Here is a 24,814-nt window from a genome sequence, read left to right on the forward strand (position 1 = left end):
ACATATCCAACACGAAAACGGTCTTCCCACAGCCAGTCTGCCCGCACACTATGGCGCAGTGTGGGTCAGTGGGTAGTTGTGGCAGTTTATTGTTGGGGGGTGTGGGGGGGTACCCCCCATCAGTAGATGGCTTGCACAAATCTCCCATTGTCTATATTAAGTTGCGCGTCCATAATAACGTACAGATATAATTTCAACTTACCAGCGGGTTGAGCCTTCTTAGTAATCTGGATGGTTATCCCTTCGCTGCCGTTATCTATACGACGCCCGCTACCGTGCAGTTTATCATCATCCGTGGATCGCATGTCCAACCATAGGGCGTACTTGGTGGTCAGGTATTCACCGATCTGCACGGAGCCGAGGTCCAGGTCCTTTGTTATATAATCCCCCACTGGTAGCTTTTTTATCTCATCCCACTGTTGGTGTGGTCTCATACCATGACTGAACAGCTGGTTGGGTACGCCCTCGATGGTCACTTCCACCTTTTCAATCTCGGGGTTGAAAAACTTCTCGCTGTCCCTCCGGAATGGATCGTAATCCTCCACGGGGACGACCAGGATACCTTTCATCGATCGCGCCGGCACGTTCAGGTTGATATTCCACACAGTGTCGCTCTTATCTCGCACGACTGATCTATGTCTCAGTACGCGATCGTACAGGATAGCCATCTTCCCAGAGTACTGGCTTCGAACCTGCCTGGCCAGCTCCGGGCTAGTGACCATGTCGAACTCCAGAGAGATGTTGTCTATGGTATAACTGGCCTCATCACCGTTCGGCGTACGCACTACTTTGCTATAGTCGTTAAACGTGAGCTCGTATTCGAGCCTATCACCCAGCGCGGCCTGGTAAAACGGCGCGTGTCCCGTGAGCAACTCGAAGTCGAGCGGCACGCAGAATCGATTCCCGTATGCTCGAGCGATGGCCTTTTCACCGTCCGATAGCTTGTCTTGCTGGTCTTGCGTGAAGGCATACCCTATGCGCGCCCGGGTTGATTTGCTGATACCCTGGTACACATCATTGACTCGTTCTCCCTCGCTTTTCCAGAGATCCCTGTAGCAGTGAAACACGTCGCTGTCGTCGATGCTCAACACCTCGTTACCGCTGATCTTGACGGTCGTTTTCTTGATGATAGCTCGACCCACGTTACGCACTAGCTCACGTTTGTCGTTGTCGGAGGTCAACGTGATATTGAACGCCAGTCGAACAGTGCCTGGTACAATGAGGTCATTCTCACCAAGGTTTGGAAATCTAACCAGCAGAGTTTGATTCTGGTCTATCTTGCTGAGATTGTTGGTGATGGTCACCGACTGTCGCACGGCTCTGGCTCCTAATGGCTCTCTCAATTTTCTGAAAGGATCTAATTTTCTGCCGTACATTGTTATATAAAAGAAATATATTTTTAATACTAATGGATGAAGACATAGATATGACGGAGATGCCGGGCGCTAGTGCCCAGGCATTCGATGATGAGCAGGAGACCTCATTTACTAGTTCACCATTGAACCAAGAACTCTTGGAAACAACGGTAAATGATTATTACGAAAGTTTAAGAAGAGATAAAAACTACGTTGAACCACAGGGTCGATACCATAAGAATTTTTTTATTGATACAAAGGGTGTTCTACGCCTTAAGTCTGACCCAGGGGTTGACCTCTTTAACAAGAGCAATAAAAAACCACTGGCCTTGTCAACTCTAGCCAGCCGCCATGGTGTCGAATTTATCCGTAAAAATCTAAACATGAATGATTACGGTGGTGCCATACCTAAGGCCGTTGAAGAAGATCTGCAAGCTACCAGATCCCACCTCACCATTAGAGATGAAATGACACCACAGCGTGCTACAGAAGCCTCGGACAGCATAGAAAAACTGTTGAGCACCTACTGGGACAAACCGTTACCGGGGTTTGACTTTCCGGTAAGGGAACTGCACGGCTTAGATGAAGCCGTGAAACGCGTGCGTGGAGAACTCGTGAACAACATGGGGAAACTGAACGAAATCGGCGAGCACATCGCTAGGGAAAAAACCAAACTCAACGAAACTGAAAACGATGATATGAAGCGTCGTATCAATGAACGACTACGCGATTTAGAAGACGAGAGACGTACACGATTGGAATCCGCTTCCTCGAATCGTGAACAGCTTCGATCCCAGATCAGTCGTATTCGGGAAACAATCGATAGAATACTGAATGAGGATACAACTTTAGCCAACAGGATTCGGATATTGTTCCGGGAGCAAGGGATCACCATCGCCAGCATTCTAACTGCATTGGGTTTCATCATATCAACCCTGGTGGTGTCACTGACAGGGGGAACCCCCACACCTGCCGGCGGGGGAACTCCCACTCCCACAGGCGGTGGTGTTAAAGACTGGATAAAAAAACTCGGGGAAGGCCTAGCTAAACTGGCTGGTAAAGCCGCCGAAGCCCTTCCCGGCATCCTGGGTAGCATCGTCTCGTGGTTGTTGAGCGCTCTGTCTAAAACTGCCATGTGGCTCAGTCAAAACCTGTGGGCAGCCATCGTCGCCGTGGCGGGTCTGGTGTACGTAGCGGCTAAGAAATCTTTAACCAAATAAGTCCCAAAGTTACCCCACCAACCACCAGGGCTGTTTTATTATCAATATGCTGCTGATAGGGGGGTACCCCCACATGAATATGGGGGTGTGTGGGGGGTACATGAACTTTAGACTCCGGGGGTGGCGCCACTATACCCTTTTCACGTGGTGGGATGTGTGGGATATAGGGGGTGTTAATATCGGGGTTGATACCCAACTTTTGGTCCGCCGTGGCTATGACTATTTTGTTGTTATAACCCACCACTTTTTTTATTCTCAGTTGCATATCACTCGGAGCCATGTACAACCCCACGCCGAATACGTAATTGACTTTCGATCTGGCGTATTCTAACACGTTTTGGTAACGGTCGATGGCCCTCGGGAGATCAACTGGAGAATTGATAGCATCCTCAACGTTGGAAACGAACTGTTTCTGAGCGTCGTAAGCAGTTCCCTTACCGAGGATGTTGGAACGCGTCATCGACTGCGCACCCAACAGCGCCCACACGTACGTTCGAATCGAGTCGTTCAAGCGTATTGTACCAGCACGAGTGAATTCTTTCAATGTTTTTGAAATCATTTTAGTCCAGGCTGTGGCTGCATCAGGATTGGTTTGTTTTATACAGCTGACATGGATCTTTTCATTCGTTGTGGGGCCTGTAAATGTATGCCGGTTTGGGTTGTATGAACCATCTTTAGAACCGGCATAATATGTTCCGGACCTGTAGAAGTACACGAGAACTATACCGAGACCATGGTTCACACCAGGAAGGCGAAAGTCTTTATTCGTTGGAATCTCAAACTCCCCACAAATACGTTCATAAGCGCGTCTATCATAGGGGTTATTCGTCATACTCCACGCTTTATCTTGGGGAAGAGGAGCACTTATTTCCTTCAATATTCGTCTCGTTTGATAATAAATATGAAACAAAATAACCGCCTTACTCAGTTCGTCTATACCGTAGTCTGGTGTCACACCCGACCCTGTCGTCGCACACCACACAGCAAAGTTGAGTTGGTTCTGCCCAAACTGCATTGGGTTTTGATTCCAGTTTACCACCGCCTGCGCGTTATTAACGGACACGACATATTTTTCAAAGATATTAATAAAGGTTGTTTTAAACCCCGTACCATCTGCATTCACCACGATTTTCAAGTGTGCTAAATCCATATTATAATATATAAATTATATATTATAATATGTACATAACACTTCCAGGGATAACGAGCGGTGAGGCCCTTCAGCTGACGCACGCGATCGATAACACGTCAGGTCAACTCGAAGTCGCACTCTGCGATATCACCTACCTACCGCAATGGACTAACATTAATATCAGCAACAATAAGCTGTTCGTCAGTGGAACTCGCAGCCAGATAACTGACGGCTACTACAGCGTGTGCTCTCTAAACGACGAGGTCTTCAAACCCCTGGGAGCCGAACTCAAGATGAACGACTCAAACGGTACAGTGGTGTTAATCAACAACGGAAGAACCTCATTGAGGCTCGGCCGACCATTAGCGAGGATACTCGGTATGTCTCCTGACGAGATAAAACCAACAACAACCGTCACAGGCACGAAGTTACCCGACCTAGTACCGTACCGAGAGCTGTACATTCATCTCGATCAGGTGAGCACAACGTATAACATTCAAGGAGGTCACCCTTCCACTATACTGAGAGCAGTGCCGGTGAAAACTGAGAAATTCAACGACGGTAGAACCGAGTCGTTTTCACCACGGCAGTATAAGAGATTAACCCAGGGCAACATACCTGAGCTGACAATATCGGTGTTAGATATAAATCATAATCCTGTAAATATAGGATACCTCAGCTTAACGCTTCATGTAAAATGACCAGCGCCCAAGGCCCCGGAGTGAAAAAATGCGTCAATATCGGGATCTCCGACCTTGGAGACACGCGCGGTTTCGACGTTCCCGGAGTAGATGGTAAATCGTACGCCTTGCAACTGAAAAACAACATTTACAAACGCTTTGAAATCCCCTCCGGTGGAACCCTAAGTGATATGATAGATACCACAAGAGCAACAGTCAACACTAAGTACGCCCTTGTCAACACCGGTGATAATAATTGGATAATATACCCATCGTTCGGTGGTAAACTGTTCGACTTAGACGATGTTGAGAGCACTACCGTCGCCCGAAACAAACCACATATGCTCGTCTTCACCGAAGATGACAAGTGAGTGTTGTTACCCGATAACGACGACTGGTTGATCAATATTAGACTCGTCTCCCCTTACGTGTTCACGGATAACAAAGACAACCACCTAAACAAAGTCGTGAACAATGGAATCCTGCTCGTGGCTTACGTCCCAACTCAGAGACGTAGCGTAGTCGTCAGCCCCGTCAACAATATAGCAGCCCACATGCTATCGAGTAAACCGGCCATACAAAACGTGAAATTGCAGTTGGTGTCTGAATTCGAAGGCGTGGTCAAGGTACTAGAGAGTCTACCGGCAAACGGAACACTGATCATCAAAGTCTACCTAGGGGAACCATCGGGGAATGATGTCGAGATCGTGAAGGGGATCAAACTCGGGTGGGGCAAACAACATCAATATCAAGTTTGCAATGTTTACGTGCGGGTGGGTGTCGACTCCAAGACCAGTCTGCAGGGGGTCAACGTGATCGTGGAAAATAAGATATCACTAACCAATATCTTCCTGCCTGACAACATACACTTCATGGGTATGAAGTTAACCCATGAATTATTATCAGAAAACCAGTTGGAAATTATATCGTAATAGTATAATAATGACCAGTCATCGTCCCAACACTACACTTAACGACCTAGGAGATACGGAGGGATTCGATCAGCCTGGTGAGGAAGATGAATTATATATCCTGCACTTCAAAGACAACGTGTACAGACGGGTGTCGTTATCAGATTTAAAAGAGCCCAAATGGCTGATCAACTTAACACTCGCCTCACCTTATATCACATTAAAAGAAGAAAAGTGGGGGCACATCTCTAAGATTAGGAATAACGGTATCTGGCCCGGGGATTTCATTACGGAGAATAAAGCAACAGTCTCGATAGATTCTCATATTGGAGAAAAAAGTGGGTTAAGTTCTGGCACAGAAAGTAAATTAACATTTAGCAGAAAGTTTTTTTTACCCAAGGAGCATCTTGATCAAATAAACTACCTCTACACAATCATCATAGAAGTCGTCTTTACGTATTTTAACCAGGAAAACTCCTCGAAAGGACGCCAAATTTTACCCGGGTTGACAATACACTGGTATAACGAACACGCAGGTCAATATTGCCGTATTGTTATACAACGGGATACCACGGGTCCTATAAACCGCTTAATAAGCCTCCCTGGGGTTTTTATTACAACAGAAAAGTCTATTGGCCTCTCACCTATTATCATTAATCATAATCTATCCCTTGTAGGCTTCAAATTCATTCGTGAAATATTAACTGAAACCCAATTAAAATATTTTTCAAAATATATATTATAGATGGGTCTGTACCCAGTCGTAGAGGAAGTAGCGAAGACGCTGGAAACCGTAGATGGGTTCCGCTTGAGGCAGTTATGTGATGTGAAACGTCAACTAGAACAAGACCGTGACACGCGGAAAGCACTATGTAAAAAATATAATAGAGCTTTCAATATCGTGGACGGGGCTGACACTACCCTTATGGCAACCAGCATGGGACTAGGGGCGGCAGGCGTTGGGTTGTTAGCTACCATCGTGGCTGCACCTATAGTGCTAGGTATTGAAATAACAGCTGGGGTGGCAGGGGTGTTAGGGTTGGCACTTAAGTTAGTATCACGCAGACTTCATCGTAAGGCATTGAAACACGACGAGATCAGGGTTCTGGCCGAAGCAAAGCTCAACACAGTGAGTGAGCGTATTTCCACGGCACTCTCTGATAGTAAGATCTCAGAAGAGGAGTTTCGTTCAATCCTCTCTGAACTCACAAAATATAACGGAATGAAACAAGATATTCGATCCAAGTCTCGTAAGTCTGCTATCAGCGAGGACGAGAAAAAAAAGTACATAGAACAGGGGATACAAAAAGCCCAGCAAGCCTTTATTATGAACACCAAAGAGATCGTAGGCGGTTCACGTTAAACTGTTTCATCGATATAAACATGACATAGGGGAACACGAGGGCGATAGCCGTAAGCGAGCCACCGATCCTATATGGTCAGTCAAAACTTACAACATAGATAACGTGGATATGAAAGCCGACGAACCTAACTTGTACTACTTGAGGGATGGGCCGGGTAGGGGGTTTGTAAGAGAAGAATTATTGATCGTACCGTACGGCACAGTGTTACCTCCTACCAACACAAAGTAGGCATAGTAATTACCGCCAACTTTTTTGTAGTAGGGGTAATAGTAGCAAGAGCTAATGACCCAACCAAAGCCTTATTTAGTAAATAAGGCTTTCTAGAGACATTTCTTGAAAGTGGTCCAGAACTGTCATTCCCTATACTACTGATACACATTCTTGTATGAACCCTCAGTGAGACAGGATATGCACCTGATACACATTCTTGTAGGAACCCTCAGTGAGACAGGATATGCACCTGATACACATTCTTGTAGGAGCCCCCAGTGAGACAGGATATGCACCTGATACATATTCTTGTATGAACCCTCAGTGAGACAGGATATGCACCTGATACACATTCTTGTATGAACCCTCAGTGAGACAGGATATGCACCTGATACACATTCTTGTAGGAACCCCCAGTGAGACAGGATATGCACCTGATACACATTCTTGTATGAACCCTCAGTGAGACAGGATATGCACCTGATACACATTCTTGTAGGAACCCCCAGTGAGACAGGATATGCACCTGATACACATTCTTGTAGGAGCCCCCAGTGAGACAGGATATGCACCTGATACACATTCTTGTAGGAACCCCCAGTGTGACAGGATATGCACCTGATACACATTCTTGTAGGAGCCCTCAGAGAGACAGGATATGCACCTGATACATATTTTGTAGGAGCCCCCAGTGAGACAGGATATGCACCTGATGCACATTCTTGTATGAAAACTCAGTGAGACAGGATATGCACCTCATACACATTCTTGTAGGAGCCCTCAGTGAGACAGGATATGCACCTGATGCACATTCTTGTATGAACCCTCAGTGAGACAGGATATGCACCTGATGCACATTCTTGTAGGAACCCTCAGTGAGACAGGATATGCACCTGATACACATTTTTGTAGGAACCCCCAGTGAGACAGGATATGCACCTGATACACATTCTTGTAGGAACCCTCAGTGAGACAGGATATGCACCTGATACACATTTTGTAGGAGCCCCCAGTGAGACAGGATATGCACCTGATACACATTTTGTAGGAGCCCCCAGTGAGACAGGATATGCACCTGATACACATTCTTGTATGAACCCTCAGTGAGACAGGATATGCACCTGATACACATTCTTGTAGGAGCCCCCAGTAAGACAGGATATGCACCTGATGCACATTCTTGTATGAACCCTCAGTGAGACAGGATATGCACCTGATGCACATTCTTGTATGAACCCACAGTGAGACAGGATATGTACCTGATACACATTCTTGTATGAACCCTCAGTGAGACAGGATATGCACCTGATACACATTCTTGTAGGAACCCCCAGTGAGACAGGATATGCACCTGATACACATTTTTGTAGGAACCCTCAGTGAGACAGGATATGCACCTGATACACATTCTTGTATGAACCCTCAGTGAGACAGGATATGCACCTGATATACATTCTTGTAGGAGCCCCCAGTGAGACAGGATATGCACCTGATACACATTCTTGTATGAACCCCCAGTGAGACAGGATATGCACCTGATACACATTCTTGTATGAACCCTCAGTGAGACAGGATATGCACCTGATACACATTCTTGTATGAACCCTCAGTGAGACAGGATATGCACCTGATACACATTCTTGTAGGAGCCCCCAGTGAGACAGGATATGCACCTGATACACATTCTTGTAGGAGCCCCCAGTTAGACAGGATATGCACCTGATTCACATTCTTGTATGAACCCTCAGTGAGACAGGATATGCACCTGATGCACATTCTTGTATGAACCCACAGTGAGACAGGATATATGAGCTGATACACATTCTTGTATGAACCCTCAGTGAGACAGGATATGCACCTGATACACATTCTTGTAGGAACCCTCAGTGAGACAGGATATGCACCTGATACACATTTTTGTAGGAACCCCCAGTGAGACAGGATATGCACCTGATACACATTCTTGTATTAACCCTCAGTGAGACAGGATATGCACCTGATACACATTCTTGTAGGAGCCCCCAGTGAGACAGGATATGCACCTGATACACATTCTTGTATGAACCCCCAGTGAGACAGGATATGCACCTGATACACATTCTTGTAGGAGCCCCCAGTGAGACAGGATATGCACCTGATACACATTCTTGTATGAACCCTCAGTGAGAGAGGATATGCACCTGATACACATTCTTGTAGGAGCCCCCAGTGAGACAGGATATGCACCTGATACACATTCTTGTAGGAGCCCCCAGTGAGACAGGATATGCACCTGATACACATTCTTGTATGAACCCTCAGTGAGACAGGATATGCACTTGATACACATTCTTGTAGGAGCCCCCAGTGAGACAGGATATGCACCTGATGCACATTCTTGTATGAACCCTCAGTGAGGCAGGTCCTGTACCTGATTGAACCTACTTAAGTTGTCAGGTAAACTTCCTTAAACAGGTTCACCACAATGTTAGGCTCTGTATGTACCGTTAAAACTAGTGTTAAGACATACTGGACACTTTGTGGACATATATTCACATTAACCTTAGACTTGATTATTTACAGACCACCAGCATATAGATGGATTACTGCTGAGTGCGAAATGAAATTAAACTCACATCAACCTTCATCAAACTTTTGGCCCCATCTTGACAAACAGTGCAACTGTCAACACCCACAATGAAGCAGTGACAAAAGGTATATACACAGAAGAAAGTCTGAATTTTAAAACCTGACAGCAAGGCACTCACTTGTGCAAGGCCTGAAGTTTGTGTAACAGATACTGGTCGGCACTACATTCATACATGGCATCCAGGACTCATCTAGTATCAAACAAGACCAACAGTCCTTCATTGTAAGCATTATGTAAAGGTAACAGATATGGGTTGCAGGAATGCCATGATGTTATGATAAGAAATGGAAACTGTTCTTACCGACTTAAGGATTTGACTGTAAGATATGGAGCTCTGGCGTGAGATAATATCCACATCCCGCTCCTGACCAGATTCCACGTTGCTTGGGTACAGATCCGGGAATTCACTATCATCCTCAAAATGTAAGGTAACATCCGAAGTTCGTGACACATTTGAGCTTGAGAACGTCCTCCCGGTCACAGACAATCCATCACTTTGTCCCCCGTCCTCTTGTGTCTTTTTTTTCCTCTTCCTGTTTCTCCTTCTTCGACGTCTCTTCCCTCCTTCCGCCTTCTGCACGCCCTCGTTAACGTCTGATTCATTATTTACAGGTATCACAGTAGCAAGGCATTGAGAAGGTAGGTTTGTGTTATCACAGGTGGCGATTAGTTGAGATGCAGCAACATCACTGTAACTTAACATTCTCCGAGTGCCAGGGTTTTGTTGAGCAATTGTTGCGTAAGTCAACTGCTGCCCAATATGAGGTGACTTGGTGCTATGGTTACGTCCAAACAAGTTGCGCCCATGTTCAGGCTCTGGCTGCGTAGGGAGTAACAATGGACCAACAGGATCAGTTCCATTGGAACGAACATTTCTCCGATGTAAGGGACTACTATACCCACTGTCAGAGTCCACCTCCGAGTCAGATGTGTAAGACACAATGTTGGAATCGGAACTCTTTTTCTCTTTCCTTTTCCATGAGTGAGAAACAGTGTACAAGGCATTTGGTCTTTGGGATAAGGTCAAGGCAGCAAGCTCGTCAGAGAAATCTGAAACAACGATGGTTAATGCTTGAGTAAGTGAGGGAGGGAGGATGATATACCAGACCAGATCTTCCTTCACCTCCATTCCCTGATCACATGACACAATGGTTAATATCAGGGCTGCAATGATTCAGCGATTTTCTATATTGCATGATTTGATCATTTTTTATTCAATTCTTCATACAAGTTAAAATATTCGAATTCATTCTGGTTGCAAGTCAACTTTAAGAACGTCAAATCCATCAACTTCCACTTGTCAATGTCTTTCTAATGACAGTTCCCATTAGATAATTAGCCCGCTTTCTTTCAATGAATCATGTTTCGCCTTATTCCAGCAATCGAAACTGTTCGGGTAGGAGTCAAATTTACGTTCTGACTGAATAGAAATAATTCAAACAGGTATTCAGATATCAAACGAAATAGTGATAACAGTGATTGAAAATCAAAAGCAAGTGTCAGATTTGATTTTCGTTGAACCAAATCGCTGCAGTCCCAGTCAACTCATGCCTGAGTATACGGGCCTAGCATCCCTGACACAAGCTGGTTCTTTCCACATCCAAGTAGAGTGGAGATCTGCAACTGGATGGAGGTCATTGTTACCTTCATGTCACAGGAGAAGCTGGAAGATGGCATTCATGGTTCAGACAGCAAACTTTCGTCAAAAAGTGTATTTTACAGTTAACTTTCTGCAACTCAGGTTTAAATGCACACGTGTGCAGACTATTTACAGTTAAACTCCTAAATAGCGGAGCAGTGAGACCGGCAGTAGGGACAGCAGCCGCATCAGCAGTGGGGCCAGCAGTGGAGCCAGCAGTGGGACAAGCAGCGGCACCAGCAGTGGAGCCAGCAGTGGGACCAGCAGCGGCACCAGCTGTAGAGACAGCAGTGGAGCCAGCAGCAGCACCAGCAGTGGGGCCAGCAGCGGCACAAGCGGTGGAGCCAGCAGTGGGACCAGTAGTGGGACCAGCAGTGAGACCAGCAGTGGGACCAGCAGTGAGACCAGCAGTGGAACCAGAGGTGAGACCAGCAGTGAGACCAGCAGTGGGGTCAGCAGTGGGATAAGCAGTGGGACCAGAGGTGAGACCAGAAGTAGGACCAGAAGTGTGACCAGTTGCAGTTACTTGCAAGCTATACTTCTGTGCCAGTCCCAGAATCTTACCTTAGCAACACCCGCCCCATACACCTGGCCCCTCCAACTCCCCCCCCACACTCAAAAAGGAACTGTATAAAACAATATGTTAAATAAAGAAAACATTAACTATACAAACATAATTCCAGTCGACTTCAGACTTAAAACCATGAATTCCTCATGTGAACATGTGAATTTTAGCAAAAGATCAATTATTCTGAGGACACAACTGATGATTACCTGTTTGAACAGAAATATCTTTACAAATGATTGTCCGGGGTCTTGATCTAGATTTACTGTCATCATGACAACGAACAAATGAACTGGGTGGCCATGTTTTTTCATGGTTCTGTGCTGATGTGTAGTTCCTGGAGTCAACCTGCTTGGTTTTCTGAAAGATGGAACAGGCTTTAGGTTAAACATGCCAGTGTAACAGAGCAATATGGCACCTTGTCATTATTGCAGACATTTCTTGAATTTGTACATGGTGGTCCACGATGTTGCTGAAACCATCTGCTGCTGGTGCAGCAGTTGCTATGGCTTCAAACTAGATATGGTCATTGCATAACTTGTGCGATTGACATGACTAGCGGTGAAAACACACTGCAATAAAGTGTAACAACACAGGGCTAATGACAAAATACATCACTTTCCAGCTACTGTATCTCAGTATACAGTTGAACCCCGTTTATCCGGACGTTTTGGTTTCACTTGAAAATTGTCTGGATAGCGAGACGTCCAGTTAACTGGATGAAACAAGCACAATGTGAACATTCAATGAAAGTAAAACATTTTCATGTACGTATATCAATAAATCAACAGTCAATAGGAATAACAGCGACTCATCATAACATATAAGTGTACAGAGGGCGGAACACAGGTTACCATTTGTCAGGTTGTCTCGTACTTAATCATGTAGTGCATGGAGCTTTAGGTGGTAAGTTAGATGAAAAACATAAATCGATGAAAAAAGGTCTCTATTTTACCAATTGCATACTCTATTTTTTAATCATAAATGCTGTAAAAACATATAACATCGCGTCAAACTTATGCTGTCTGCAGAAATGAAAATTCCTGACGGGATCACATGACTTAGATCATGTGACTATTTTTAACTTGCATCATGACAGATAGTAGGAGTCGATTTAGAAGTGTTATATACAGTACAATTACACTGCAGTTTACCTTAATCCTACTTAACATGTGTTTTTGTTACTGATGAGATGTTCCCACAGCCATCAAATCCTAATGGCTTATTAATCAATTCACATCAAATGCCTTCCGATAGATTAAGAGTGAAATCATCTAGTCAAGCAGTAAATGATAGTGACGTGACACATACACATGCATGTAGCACATATCTCCCCGTCTGGATCATTTTTTAATGGAAATCTATAGGAATGGTTTGAAAATTCGCCGTCAAGGTCCGGAAGCGTGGGGTCTGGTTAAGTGAGTACAATTAATGAACGTAAGTTTCGTTTCACATAAAAATCATCCAGAAGGCGGGGTTTCCGGATATGTGGGGTTCGACTGTACATCACAAGTTATCTTGATGTAAAAATGTGCAAACACTACGAGAAACTGTTCAAGACGCAGTTTATGTTGGTTCTCTGCTATATCCTGTTCAGTGTTTGGTTATAAATAGCAAAATGGTCGTAGCCCTTCAATGTTTGTATCTCCCATACATTAGCACTGGCTTACAATGGTCATAACACTCCCATACCTTATTGCTGGCCAACGATGGTAGTAACTCTTAGGCGTTCGTAACTGCCGTACACTACTGCTGGCCAATGATGGTCGTAACTCATAGATGTTCGTACTACTGGCCAACGATGTTCTGAACTCTTAGATGTTCGTAACTCCCATACATTGCTACTGCCCAACGATGATCGTAACTGTTAGATGTTCATAACTCCCATACATTACTACTGGAAAACGATGATCGTAACTCTTAGCTGTTCGTAAACTCCCATACATTACTACTGGCCAACGATGATCGTAACTGTTAGATGTTCGTAACTCCCATACATTGCTACTGCCCAACGACGATCGTAACTGTTAGATGTTCGTAACTCCCATACATTACTACTGGAAAACGATGATCGTAACTCTTAGCTGTTCGTAAACTCCCATACATTACTACTGGCCAACGATGATCGTAACTCCCATACATTGCTACTGCCCAACGATGATCGTAACTGTTAGATGTTCGTAACTCCCATACATTACTACTGGAAAACGATGGTCGTAACTCTTAGCTGTTCGTAAACTCCCATACATTACTACTGGAAAACGATGATCGTAACTCTTAGCTGTTCGTAAACTCCCTTACATTACTACTGGAAAACGATGGTCGTAACTCTTAGCTGTTCGTAAACTCCCATACATTACTACTGGAAAACGATGGTCGTAACTCTTAGCTGTTCGTAACTCCCATACATTACTAGTACTACTGGCCAAAGATGGTTGTAACTCTTAGCTGTTCATAACTAAAGTATATTACCACTAACTATTATACATTACCAACAGTTTGTATAGATCTAGTACTAAATGATCGTACCTGCTAAACTTTAAGATAGACAGAAGACAGTCCTAGCAGTAAGTCGACTTTGGAGCGGCCATCTTGGTAACTTACCAGATTAGATGATACCTTGTTTCCATGTGATGCAGGAAAGTTATTCCATGTAGATGGTGCAGCAATCTGTGGATGTATTGAGCTTATACCATACATTCCATAATTATTGTAGCCATTCATCCCTGGCTGCCTGAAGCTGGGTGTAAACAAAGGGGTAGGTAGCAAGCCGTCCCCCAGGCCCGTCGCCGTGCCCCCATCGAAGGTCATCCCTTGCATGGTCTGGACAGGTGGCATGTAGCCCTGTACATTGGTCGACCAGTGCTGACTAGGGTATGAAGAGTTGCCGATCCCCCGGCCTCGTGACTTGCCTCCTCGACCTACGCAGCAAAACGTGACATAGTAAAGCATCATTTCACACAGTAAAACATCATGTGACATAGGACAACAACTGATAACACAGTAACACATTGTCATACAGTAAAATATCATGTCACACAGAAACACACCAAAACAGCATGTGACACAAGACAACAACATGTCACACAGTACAATAGGTCAAGCAGTACAACGACGTCACACAGTTATGTGACATGTGACATGATAAATAATATTGTCATATAAACATCATCAAAAGCATTAAGACTGAAAACACTAAGTGGAAAGCAATTTAAATCGTCACCTGTAAATGACCTTCCGGTGCCACGCCCACGCCCACCACCTGGTGCTCCCCACTTGCCATTCCCCCTGAAACACAAACAAGACTTGTCAGGCAACAGACACAAGGAGCACAATATATCTGAGTCTCAAAACCATGAGATGTCTATTTCTTTCCCACCCAGTGAGTGAGTGAGTGAGTGAGTGAGTGAGTGAAAGGGTGGGTGGGTGGGTGAGTGAGTGAGTGAAAGGGTGGGTGGGTGGGTGAGTGAGTGAGTGAAGTTTTATGCTGCACTCAGCAATATTCCAGCCATATGGTGGTGGTCTCTAAATAATCAAGTCTGGACGAGATAATTCTATAATCAACAGCATGAACAACGATCTGCGCAATATACATACTGGGAATTGATGACACGTGGCTCATCGGGCTGTGTAAAGGGGAATAACAGGATAAGATTCTTTATGGGTAACAACTTCTTTATTACATATGATGCGACGTTTTGGTATGTAACGTGGAACTCACCTTGGTCCCTGATCCAGCTATCTATAGGTGAACTCACCTTGGTCCCTGGTCTTGCTGTGTAAAGAGGAACTCAAATTGGACCATGATTGGGCTGAATGAATGGGAACTCACAATGATCACTGATCAGGCTGTTTAAAGGGGAACTCACTGGACTGAAGAACGGTTCGTGGAATGCGTATTCGGACATGTTTAGTTAGTGGATGTTTTGTTCTTGGACAGTGTGTTGTGCTCGCAAACGCACTACGCTTTGTGGAAAGGACTTCTGCACAAGATTTCCATGTATGTGTCTTATATAAGAACAGTTTGTGATTCTGCAAAAAGTATTAGGGTTTGGTTAGGAGAATTATGACACTGATTATGTGACGTCTGTGTGTTAGATGTTGAACGTTTGACATGTTAGAAATTAGTTGGTCATAATCGGACCTCAGTGGGATATTGCCAGTGTGTGGTGTCTTACACTCGTTAGTTTGTTGTAGACAGACAGTTGTGGGGAAATAAAATTTGGGGTTGGATAAATGGAATTTCGTTTCGTTTCGTAAATTCCACTGCAAAACACTCACCTTGGTCCATGATGCAGCTATGTAAAGGTCAACACATCTTGGTGCCTGATCGGGCTGCATAAAGGGGAACTTATTTTGGTCCTTGATCGGAGTGTGTAAAGGGGAACTCACCTTGGTCGATGACCGGCTGTGTAAAGGGTAACTCTCAATGGCCCCTGATCGGGCTGTGTAAAGGGGAACTCTCAATGGTCCCTGATCGGACTGTGTAAATTAGAACTCACCTTGGTCCCTGATCGAGCAGTATAAAGAAGAACTCACAATGGTCACTGATCAGACTGTGTAAAGGAGAGTTCACCTTGGTCCCTGATTGGGCTGTGTAAAGGGGAACTCAAATTGGTCCCTGATCGGGCTGTGTAAAGGGGAACTCACCTTGGTCCATGATCGGGCTGTGTATAGGGGAACTCTCAATGGCCCCTGATCGGGCTGTGTAAAGGGGAACTCTCAATGGTCCCTGAGTGGACTGTGTAAAGGAGAACTCACCTTGGTCCCTGATCGGGCAGTATAAAGAAGAACTCACTATGGTCACTGATCAGGCTGTGTAAAGGAGAGCTCAACTTGGTCCCTGATCGCGCTGTGTAAAGGGGAACTTACCTTGGTCCCTGATCGGGCTGTGTAAAGGGGAACTCACCTTGGTCCCTGATCGGGCTGTATAAAGGGGAAGCAGCTTGTGATGTAACCTGGGACCTCTGTTAGGGGCACACCTCCTACCTGTCCATCAGTGGTAGGTGAGGCCACGCCCACAGTGGTACCATAACTACCAGGGGTGAAGATTGGCGCATCCACTGACAAGGACGATGACTGAAACCAGCAATACATATTGGTTGTCACTGACTGAAGAGTTAAGTATCGGTATCCTGACTCAATAGTCTCCTGATGTATATCACAATACCACGAATATATCTATTCACCAACAGCTGCTCTGCATATGCATCGATAGAAACAAATCCATATGTACCTACATTGCATATTAATATAAAGCTTAGATTCATAAAAAAAATACATAATTAAAACACAATTATTATTTATTCATGACAATAATATATAGTGCTGAATATGAAAAAACAAATTAAAGTAATTATAAAATTGAAAATCAATCATGAAATAGTTTGTACCTCGGTTTACAATGCTCAAAACAAAGCACCTGGGATACTGAACCCAGTCAGCATGGACAATCGCTCAAGTGTAAGAAAGATTTTCATTGGCTGATTCATTTGACAATATCCTCAGGGGTCCTTGTTTATGATGTACAATCTTGTGTTAACTTCAAATTCCATGTGGTCAATGACTGAAGTTGTGTTTTGCATATCATCATTAGCAGACACAGAGGCCGACACATAGGCGTCAATAAAACAGACACTGAGTTTTGTCTGTGACAGAGGCTGCTTATCACGACCAACATGTTGTTTTTTTTATGTATGAAGTAGATTGTTTCCTTGTTTGTGTACACAATCAAGATTACACTGTGCAGGACCTTATAAAACACACATCCAGCTTCAACATGTTCAAGCTGCGCACACCTACTGACTGTGTATACACTATGTGCACAACACACACAGCTATTCAAACCACTTTTCACCCCAGCTGGCATGAAATTAGTGAATTGTTTGAACTCCCATTTCACAGGGTTTTTTCATTGTGTTATTTTTCAACTTGATGTTCAATTTCCATTTTGAAGCATTTGTTATTGTAAGTTCACACTGAAAGATATCAGAATCTGCAAAGTTGTGTTTTACGTTGCATGTAAGCTTGAACTGGGAGAATTAGGTGGTTTCGTTAAATGTTTAACCTGCTTTTTCTGCCTTCCAGACTGTTCATTTAAACCGTGATAATATTGTAACACATTACACCAGGACTGGGATATTTCACTGACGCTGACTGGATTACATGGCTGATGTTTTGTGCTGGCGATTCCCTGCCGGACTCAGATGGGTACTTGAATCTGTACCTTACTGAGAGAATGTATTCCAAATACATGTGTTGCATTAAGAAGACTTTCTACTTGGCATTCCATATTAAAGATAATATTCACCTGTCTTTCTGTGGCAGCTTATAGAACACTCAATCTTTATTCATAGCTTGATTTTGATAAGGTAATGACACTAAAAATTTAATGATACAGCAAATATCGTAGTTTATCATCCAAACTGTGTTCCACAATGGATATCGCTTGTATGAGATCAGACGATATATCCTACCATTCCTAGGAGACATCGTTTTGACAGTAGATTTGCACAAAGCCCTGACAATGCTATGACGTCATGAATTTGATGATGTCACAATGCTATGACATTGCTGCACTGTAAATCTAATGGCAGTGCTGTGTTCAGAGATGTACATTTTGCATTGAAACCTAATGAAGAATGATTTGCGATGATAAACAGAATCTCACTCGCATGTCTACTGATATCAGTTATATCCACAATTGTTGATACAGGTAAAAATATTCTCGACAAGCTATGGATATTTGTAACTTTAGCAACTCGACAAGCCTCAGATATTTGTAACTTCATCAACTCGACAAGCTATGGATATTTGTAACTTTATCAACTCGACAAGCCTCAGATATTTGTAACTTTAGCAACTCGACAAGCCTCAGATATTTGTAACTTTATGAACTCGACAAGCTATGGATATTTGTAAACTTTAGCAACTCGACAAGCCTCAGATATTTTGTAACTTTAGCAACTCGACAAGCCTCAAATATTTGTAACTTTATCAACTCGATAAGCTATGGATATTTGTGACTTTATCAACTCGACAAGCCTCAGATATTTGTAACTTTAGCAACTCGACAAGCCTCAGATATTTGTAACTTTATGAACTCGACAAGCTATGGATATTTGTAAACTTTAGCAACTCGACAAGCCTCAGATATTTTGTAACTTTAGCAACTCGACAAGCTTCAGATATTTGTAACTTTAGCAACTCGGCAAGCCTCAGATATTTGTAACTTTAGCAACTCGACAAGCCTCAGATATTTGTAACTTTAGCAACTCGACAAGCCTCAGATATTTGTAACTTTAGCAACTCGACAAGCCTCAGATATTTGTAACTTTATGAACTCGACAAGCTATGGATATTTGTAAACTTTAGCAACTCGACAAGCCTCAGATATTTTGTAACTTTAGCAACTCGACAAGCTTCAGATATTTGTAACTTTAGCAACTCGGCAAGCCTCAGATATTTGTAACTTTAGCAACTCGACAAGCCTCAGATATTTGTAACTTTAGCAACTCGACAAGCCTCAGATATTTGTAACTTTAGCAACTCGACAAGCCTCAGATATTTGTAACTTTAGCAACTCGACAAGCCTCAGATATTTGTAACTTTAGCAACTTGACAAGCTATGGATATTTGTAACTTTAGCAACTCGACAAGCTATGGATATTTGTAACTTTAGCAACTCGACAAGCCTCAGATATTTGTAACTTTAGTAACTCGACAAGCCTCAGATATTTGTAACTTTAGCAACTTGACAAGCTATGGATATTTGTAACTTTAGCAACTCGACAAGCTATGGATATTTGTAACTTTAGCAACTCGACAAGCCTCAGATATTTGTAACTTTAGCAACTCGACAAGCCTCAGATATTTTGTAACTTTAGCAACTCGACAAGCCTCAGATATTTGTAACTTTAGCAACTCGACAAGCCTCAGATATTTGTAACTTTAGCAACTCGACAAGCCTCAGATATTTGTAACTTTAGCAACTTGACAAGCTATGGATATTTGTGACTTTATCAACTCGACAAGCTATGGATATTTGTAACTTCAGCAACTCGACAAGCCTCAGATATTTGTAACTTTAGCAACTCGACAAGCCTCAGATATTTGTAACTTTAGCAACTTGACAAGCTATGGATATTTGTAACTTTAGCAACTCGACAAGCTATGGATATTTGTAACTTTAGCAACTCGACAAGCTATGGATATTTGTAACTTTAGCAACTCGACAAGCCTCAGATATTTTGTAACTTTAGCAACTCGACAAGCTATGGATATTTGTAACTTTAGCAACTCGACAAGCCTCAGATATTTGTAACTTTAGCAACTCGACAAGCCTCAGATATTTGTAACTTTAGCAACTTGACAAGCTATGGATATTTGTGACTTTATCAACTCGACAAGCTATGGATATTTGTAACTTTAGCAACTCGACAAGCCTCAGATATTTGTAACTTTAGTAACTCGACAAGCCTCAGATATTTGTAACTTTAGCAACTTGACAAGCTATGGATATTTGTAACTTTAGCAACTCGACAAGCTATGGATATTTGTAAACTTTAGCAACTCGACAAGCCTCAGATATTTGTAACTTTAGCAACTCGACAAGCCTCAGATATTTTATAACTTTATCAACTCGACAAGCTATGGATATTTGTAACTTTAGCAACTCGACAAGCCTCAGATATTTGTAACTTTACTGGTACCAGTCTATTTACAGTCGACTTGATGTTCACGTTGCACATTTAGTGAGGAGAGCGCTTAACCAGGCCATGGAGGACAATTACTGGTACCAGTCTATTTACAGTCGACTAGATGTTCACGTTGCACATTTAGTGAGGAGAGCGCTTAACCAGGCCATGGAGGACGATTACTGGTAGCAGTCTATCTGCAGTTGACTAAACATTCACGCTGAACATTTAGTGAGGAACTCGCTTAACCAGGCCATGGAGGACAATTACTGGTACCAGTCTATTTACAGTCGACTAGATGTTCACGTTGCACATTTAGTCAGGAGAGCGCTTAACCAGGCCATGGAGGACGATTACTGGTAGCAGTCTATCTGCAGTTGACTAAACATTCACGCTGAACATTTAGTGAGGAACTCACTTAACCAGGCCATGGAGGACAATTACTGGTACCAGCCTATTAACAGTCGACTAGATGTTCACGTTGCACATTTAGTGAGGAGAGCGCTTAACCAGGCCATGGAGGACGATTACTGGTAGCAATCTTTCTGCAGTTGACTAAACATTCACGCTGAACATTTAGTGAGGAACTCACTTAACCAGGCCATGGAGGACAATTACTGGTACCAGCCTATTAACAGTCGACTAGATGTTCACGTTGCACATTTAGTGAGGAGAGCGCTTAACCAGGCCATGGAGGACGATTACTGGTAGCAATCTTTCTGCAGTTGACTAAACATTCACGCTGAACATTTAGTGAGGAACTCACTTAACCAGGCCATGGAGGACAATTACTGGTACCAGCCTATTAACAGTCGACTAGATGTTCACGTTGCACATTTAGTGAGGAGAGCGCTTAACCAGGCCATGGAGGACGATTACTGGTAGCAATCTTTCTGCAGTTGACTAGACGCTCACGCTGAACACTTGCTGAAGTAGCAGGGAAGAAACTCACTTTCGCTGACTTAGACATGGATTGCCGTTATGAGTGATGCACATAGAGCAGGCTTTAGAACAGCGTTTTTTGTCAGTGTTGCAATCTTGCAAACTTATATTAATTTTGTTGTTGGTAAGAGCTGTTTCACTCATTAATATCATCACAAGTTACCAAAACTTACTAATATACAAGACAACTCAGCAAGTCATACTTCCATGCTTTAGTCAGACATGATGGTACAATACCCCACACAAGGGAGTGATCATTGTATTGCAACACCAGTGAGAGACATACCAGGAAGAGAACTGCAATAGAGCTGGGCCTAGATTTTCGAAGCTCTCTTAGCACTAAGATTGTCTAAGAGCCATACATTAACATTAACACATGACTATCTTAGCGCTAAGAGAGCTTCGATGTATATGACACTGACATTTTCTGCAAACCCTCCATGCAGTTTCAGGGGTATGAAGCAAAGTTAAACACTGTCAAATTAATTGTCATTAATGTCAAGGCCAATTAATGAGATTTTCCAATCCAGTATGAACATTCAGTCAGTGTTTGACACAGAAAACCTGCGTATTTGAAGCAAAAATTAATCTCATATGCACAGTGAATTTAAAATCTTGTACCATTGTTGACACAATGCAACTGGGTCTTAAGTTCAGATGATCAAAGTTTGTTGCTGTTAAAAACTGTTGAGCTTATTGTTTGTCAGTTAACCTGTCTTACTTAACTATCATTATTAAGCAATCACAGTTGATGTCTTGATGAAAGTACCATACTGAAGCTGACTCCCCAAAAATGTCCATGACTCCCTCTCATGACAGCAGGAAGTCATGACGCCTAGGGCAAACACTTAGTCACCATAGAATATAATGTCACCATGATTACAGGTACTGAGTTTATGTTCTACAGATACAACAGAACTAACGAAATTGAAACAAGGGTGAATGTTATTTGTTTGGGTTTTCTTTTAAAGCTTACATGAAATGCTAAACACAACTCTGCAGATTCTGATACCTTTCTGTGTGGACATAGAGCAACAAATAATGAAAAATGGAAATTCAGCTTACAAAGTTATAATATAATGTGATGAAACCCCCTACCCTGAAATCGGAGTTCAAATGATTTACTAATTTCACCCCAGCTATGCTGTAATGTGCATATAGCACATTTGCAGTGAATAGGTTTGCGCAACTTGAAGTGGGATGCCCGTTTCATAAGGTCTCGAGCAGAAGTAGTCTGATTTTGGTTGTGTACACAAAAAAAATAAACAATCTACCTGTTATATGAAAAATGTGTGGATTGTAATAAGCAGCCCCTGTCACAGACAAAACTCAACGTCTGTTTTATTGATGTCTATGAGTCTGCTAGTGCTAAGAACAATGTGCAATACACACCTTAAGTCACTGACCACATGCAGTTTGAACTTAACACTTATCAGGCTTTAAACATAGGGCCCAGAGGATACCAGCAAAGAAACCAGTCAATGAAAATCTTTGCTACACTTGAGTGCTTGCCTACCCGTTCTGACTGAGTTCGGTATCTCGGGTGCTTTGCTTGGAGTTGGAGCAAAGTAAACCCAGGTACAAACTATTGCACTTTTGATTTGCGACTGTACACCTAAATTTATTTTTCATAATTAGTTATGCATATTATATCTCTTCAAAAAAAGATAATTGTGCTTTAATTACGTTTACTTTTTGGTTGCATTTAAGCTTTAAATATATCGGATTGCATATGATTGCATATGGCATAGGACTTGGGTAATTTGTTTCTTCGTAAGCTACAATTATGTCATTCAAAGCCAACACTGCCCACACCCTTATTATTAAGCTGTTAATCGTGAATCCCGTTAAACACCTTAACTACAGACTGATTTCACACATTGCCAAAATATTCCAGGGTTCATTCCACACTTGACGTATCCTGTTCGTATAGCGTTCTTCTTTTCTGATGAGTTTCATAATCTTTGAGATTACACACATTTAATACAAACCATCTGGGTTGCATTAATTTCACAAATCGTGCTATTGAAACATTATCAACATCTAGATCACTGTTTGTGAGAAACATTGTCCATGATTAGTTTCTTTCAGGAGTCTACTGCCAGCACTGGGCTCCCAATCTCCCGTAACCTGACCCCGCTCAGAAATCATGTTACCTGGTGCACTGATCATGTGATGTTCACTGTTCACATAACAGTTTGCCACGATATGTCCAGTTTTAAGAGATTAATTGCGAAAAGAGCTATGAGTAGTCGATGTGTGTGAGCTGATGGCCCCGCCCATGCCGGCAATGTTATTGGCACTGGGAGAGCTATTACCCACTGGAATGTAGGTTACCGTTGAATGTTGAACGCATATCTCACCTGGACGTTTGATGACTCGGTCATTTCAGTATATTTCCTTTCTGTTTCATGAAGTAGCAGTAATGTATCGGCATCATTTTTTATATAATCCTTATTTTGGAGAATGTTATCGAACACATTTCACAATATTTACCGGAAGTGCATTGCCCTGTCACGTGATAGCTGAAGGGGAGGCAATTCATATCTGTCAAAAACTGATACGTTTTCCCTAACAACTACAAACGTTGTTCCGTGTCACGAGAAGAAGAAAGCAATGTTGACATTAATTCTGAAATGTCCGAAAGCTAATATTGTGCTGGAAGCTAGATGAAATAACGTAGAACGTTTTGATTCATTTCTGCACGTTTTTGAATCAGATTGTTATTTCTCTTTGACAGTGTAGTGGGTGCTCGTGTGTGTTTCATATGTCATATTTGGGATTTCAATTTCTTAGTAAAGTACAAATTCTAGTACTTTTTTCGGTTGAGTCCCATCCGGGATTCGAACCCGCACCCTCAGAGTCAGGAGTGTGGAAGTGTGTGTTTGTGTTTAGACTTTGGTGAAGAAACTTATGTTGAGGTGATTGTGTTTCAAAGAGAGTGATTCCACAAAAAGAAACGAGGGTGAATTGTCATCCAGAATGTTTACATATTTACCCATTCCCATGATAAATAATACGTGGGCTCAGTTTGCTCACCCACTTTCAGAATCCAATCCGTTACGTCACACACTGTCACTACCCAGCCCGTTACGTCACACGCAGTCACCACCCTACCAGTTTGCTCACCCACTTTCAGAATCCAATCCGTTACGTCACACACTGTCACTACCCAGCCCGTTACGTCACACGCAGTCACCACCCTACCAGTTTGCTCACCCACTTTCAGAATCCAATCCGTTACGTCACACACTGTCACTACCCAGCCCGTTACGTCACACGCAGTCACCACCCTACCAGTTTGCTCACCCACTTTCAGAATCCAATCCGTTACGTCACACACTGTCACTACCCAGCCCGTTACGTCACACGCAGTCACCACCCTACCAGTTTGCTCACCCACTTTCAGAATCCAATCCGTTACGTCACACACTGTCACTACCCAGCCCGTTACGTCACACGCAGTCACCA

General features: G+C 43.1%; 1 protein-coding gene across 1 annotated transcript in view; it reads right to left on the bottom strand.

The window, feature by feature from the left end:
• The window catches only part of LOC137259330 (selenocysteine insertion sequence-binding protein 2-like), a 62,322-nt gene extending 38,437 nt beyond the window's left edge, over positions 1-23,885 (bottom strand). Inside the window, exons 1-6 of the mRNA XM_067797013.1 lie at positions 23,707-23,885; positions 16,615-16,784; positions 14,929-14,993; positions 14,310-14,626; positions 11,915-12,065; positions 9,803-10,551 (exon numbers count right to left, since the gene is read on the bottom strand). Of these exons, the coding sequence (XP_067653114.1) occupies positions 9,803-10,551; positions 11,915-12,065; positions 14,310-14,626; positions 14,929-14,993; positions 16,615-16,784; positions 23,707-23,730 (1,476 nt within the window). The 5' untranslated portion in view covers positions 23,731-23,885. The remainder of the gene's footprint in view (positions 1-9,802; positions 10,552-11,914; positions 12,066-14,309; positions 14,627-14,928; positions 14,994-16,614; positions 16,785-23,706) is intronic.
• Between the last annotated feature and the right edge of the window lie 929 nt (positions 23,886-24,814).

The sequence above is a fragment of the Haliotis asinina genome, chromosome 13, assembly GCF_037392515.1.
Source record: "Haliotis asinina isolate JCU_RB_2024 chromosome 13, JCU_Hal_asi_v2, whole genome shotgun sequence".
NCBI lineage: Eukaryota > Metazoa > Mollusca > Gastropoda > Lepetellida > Haliotidae > Haliotis > Haliotis asinina.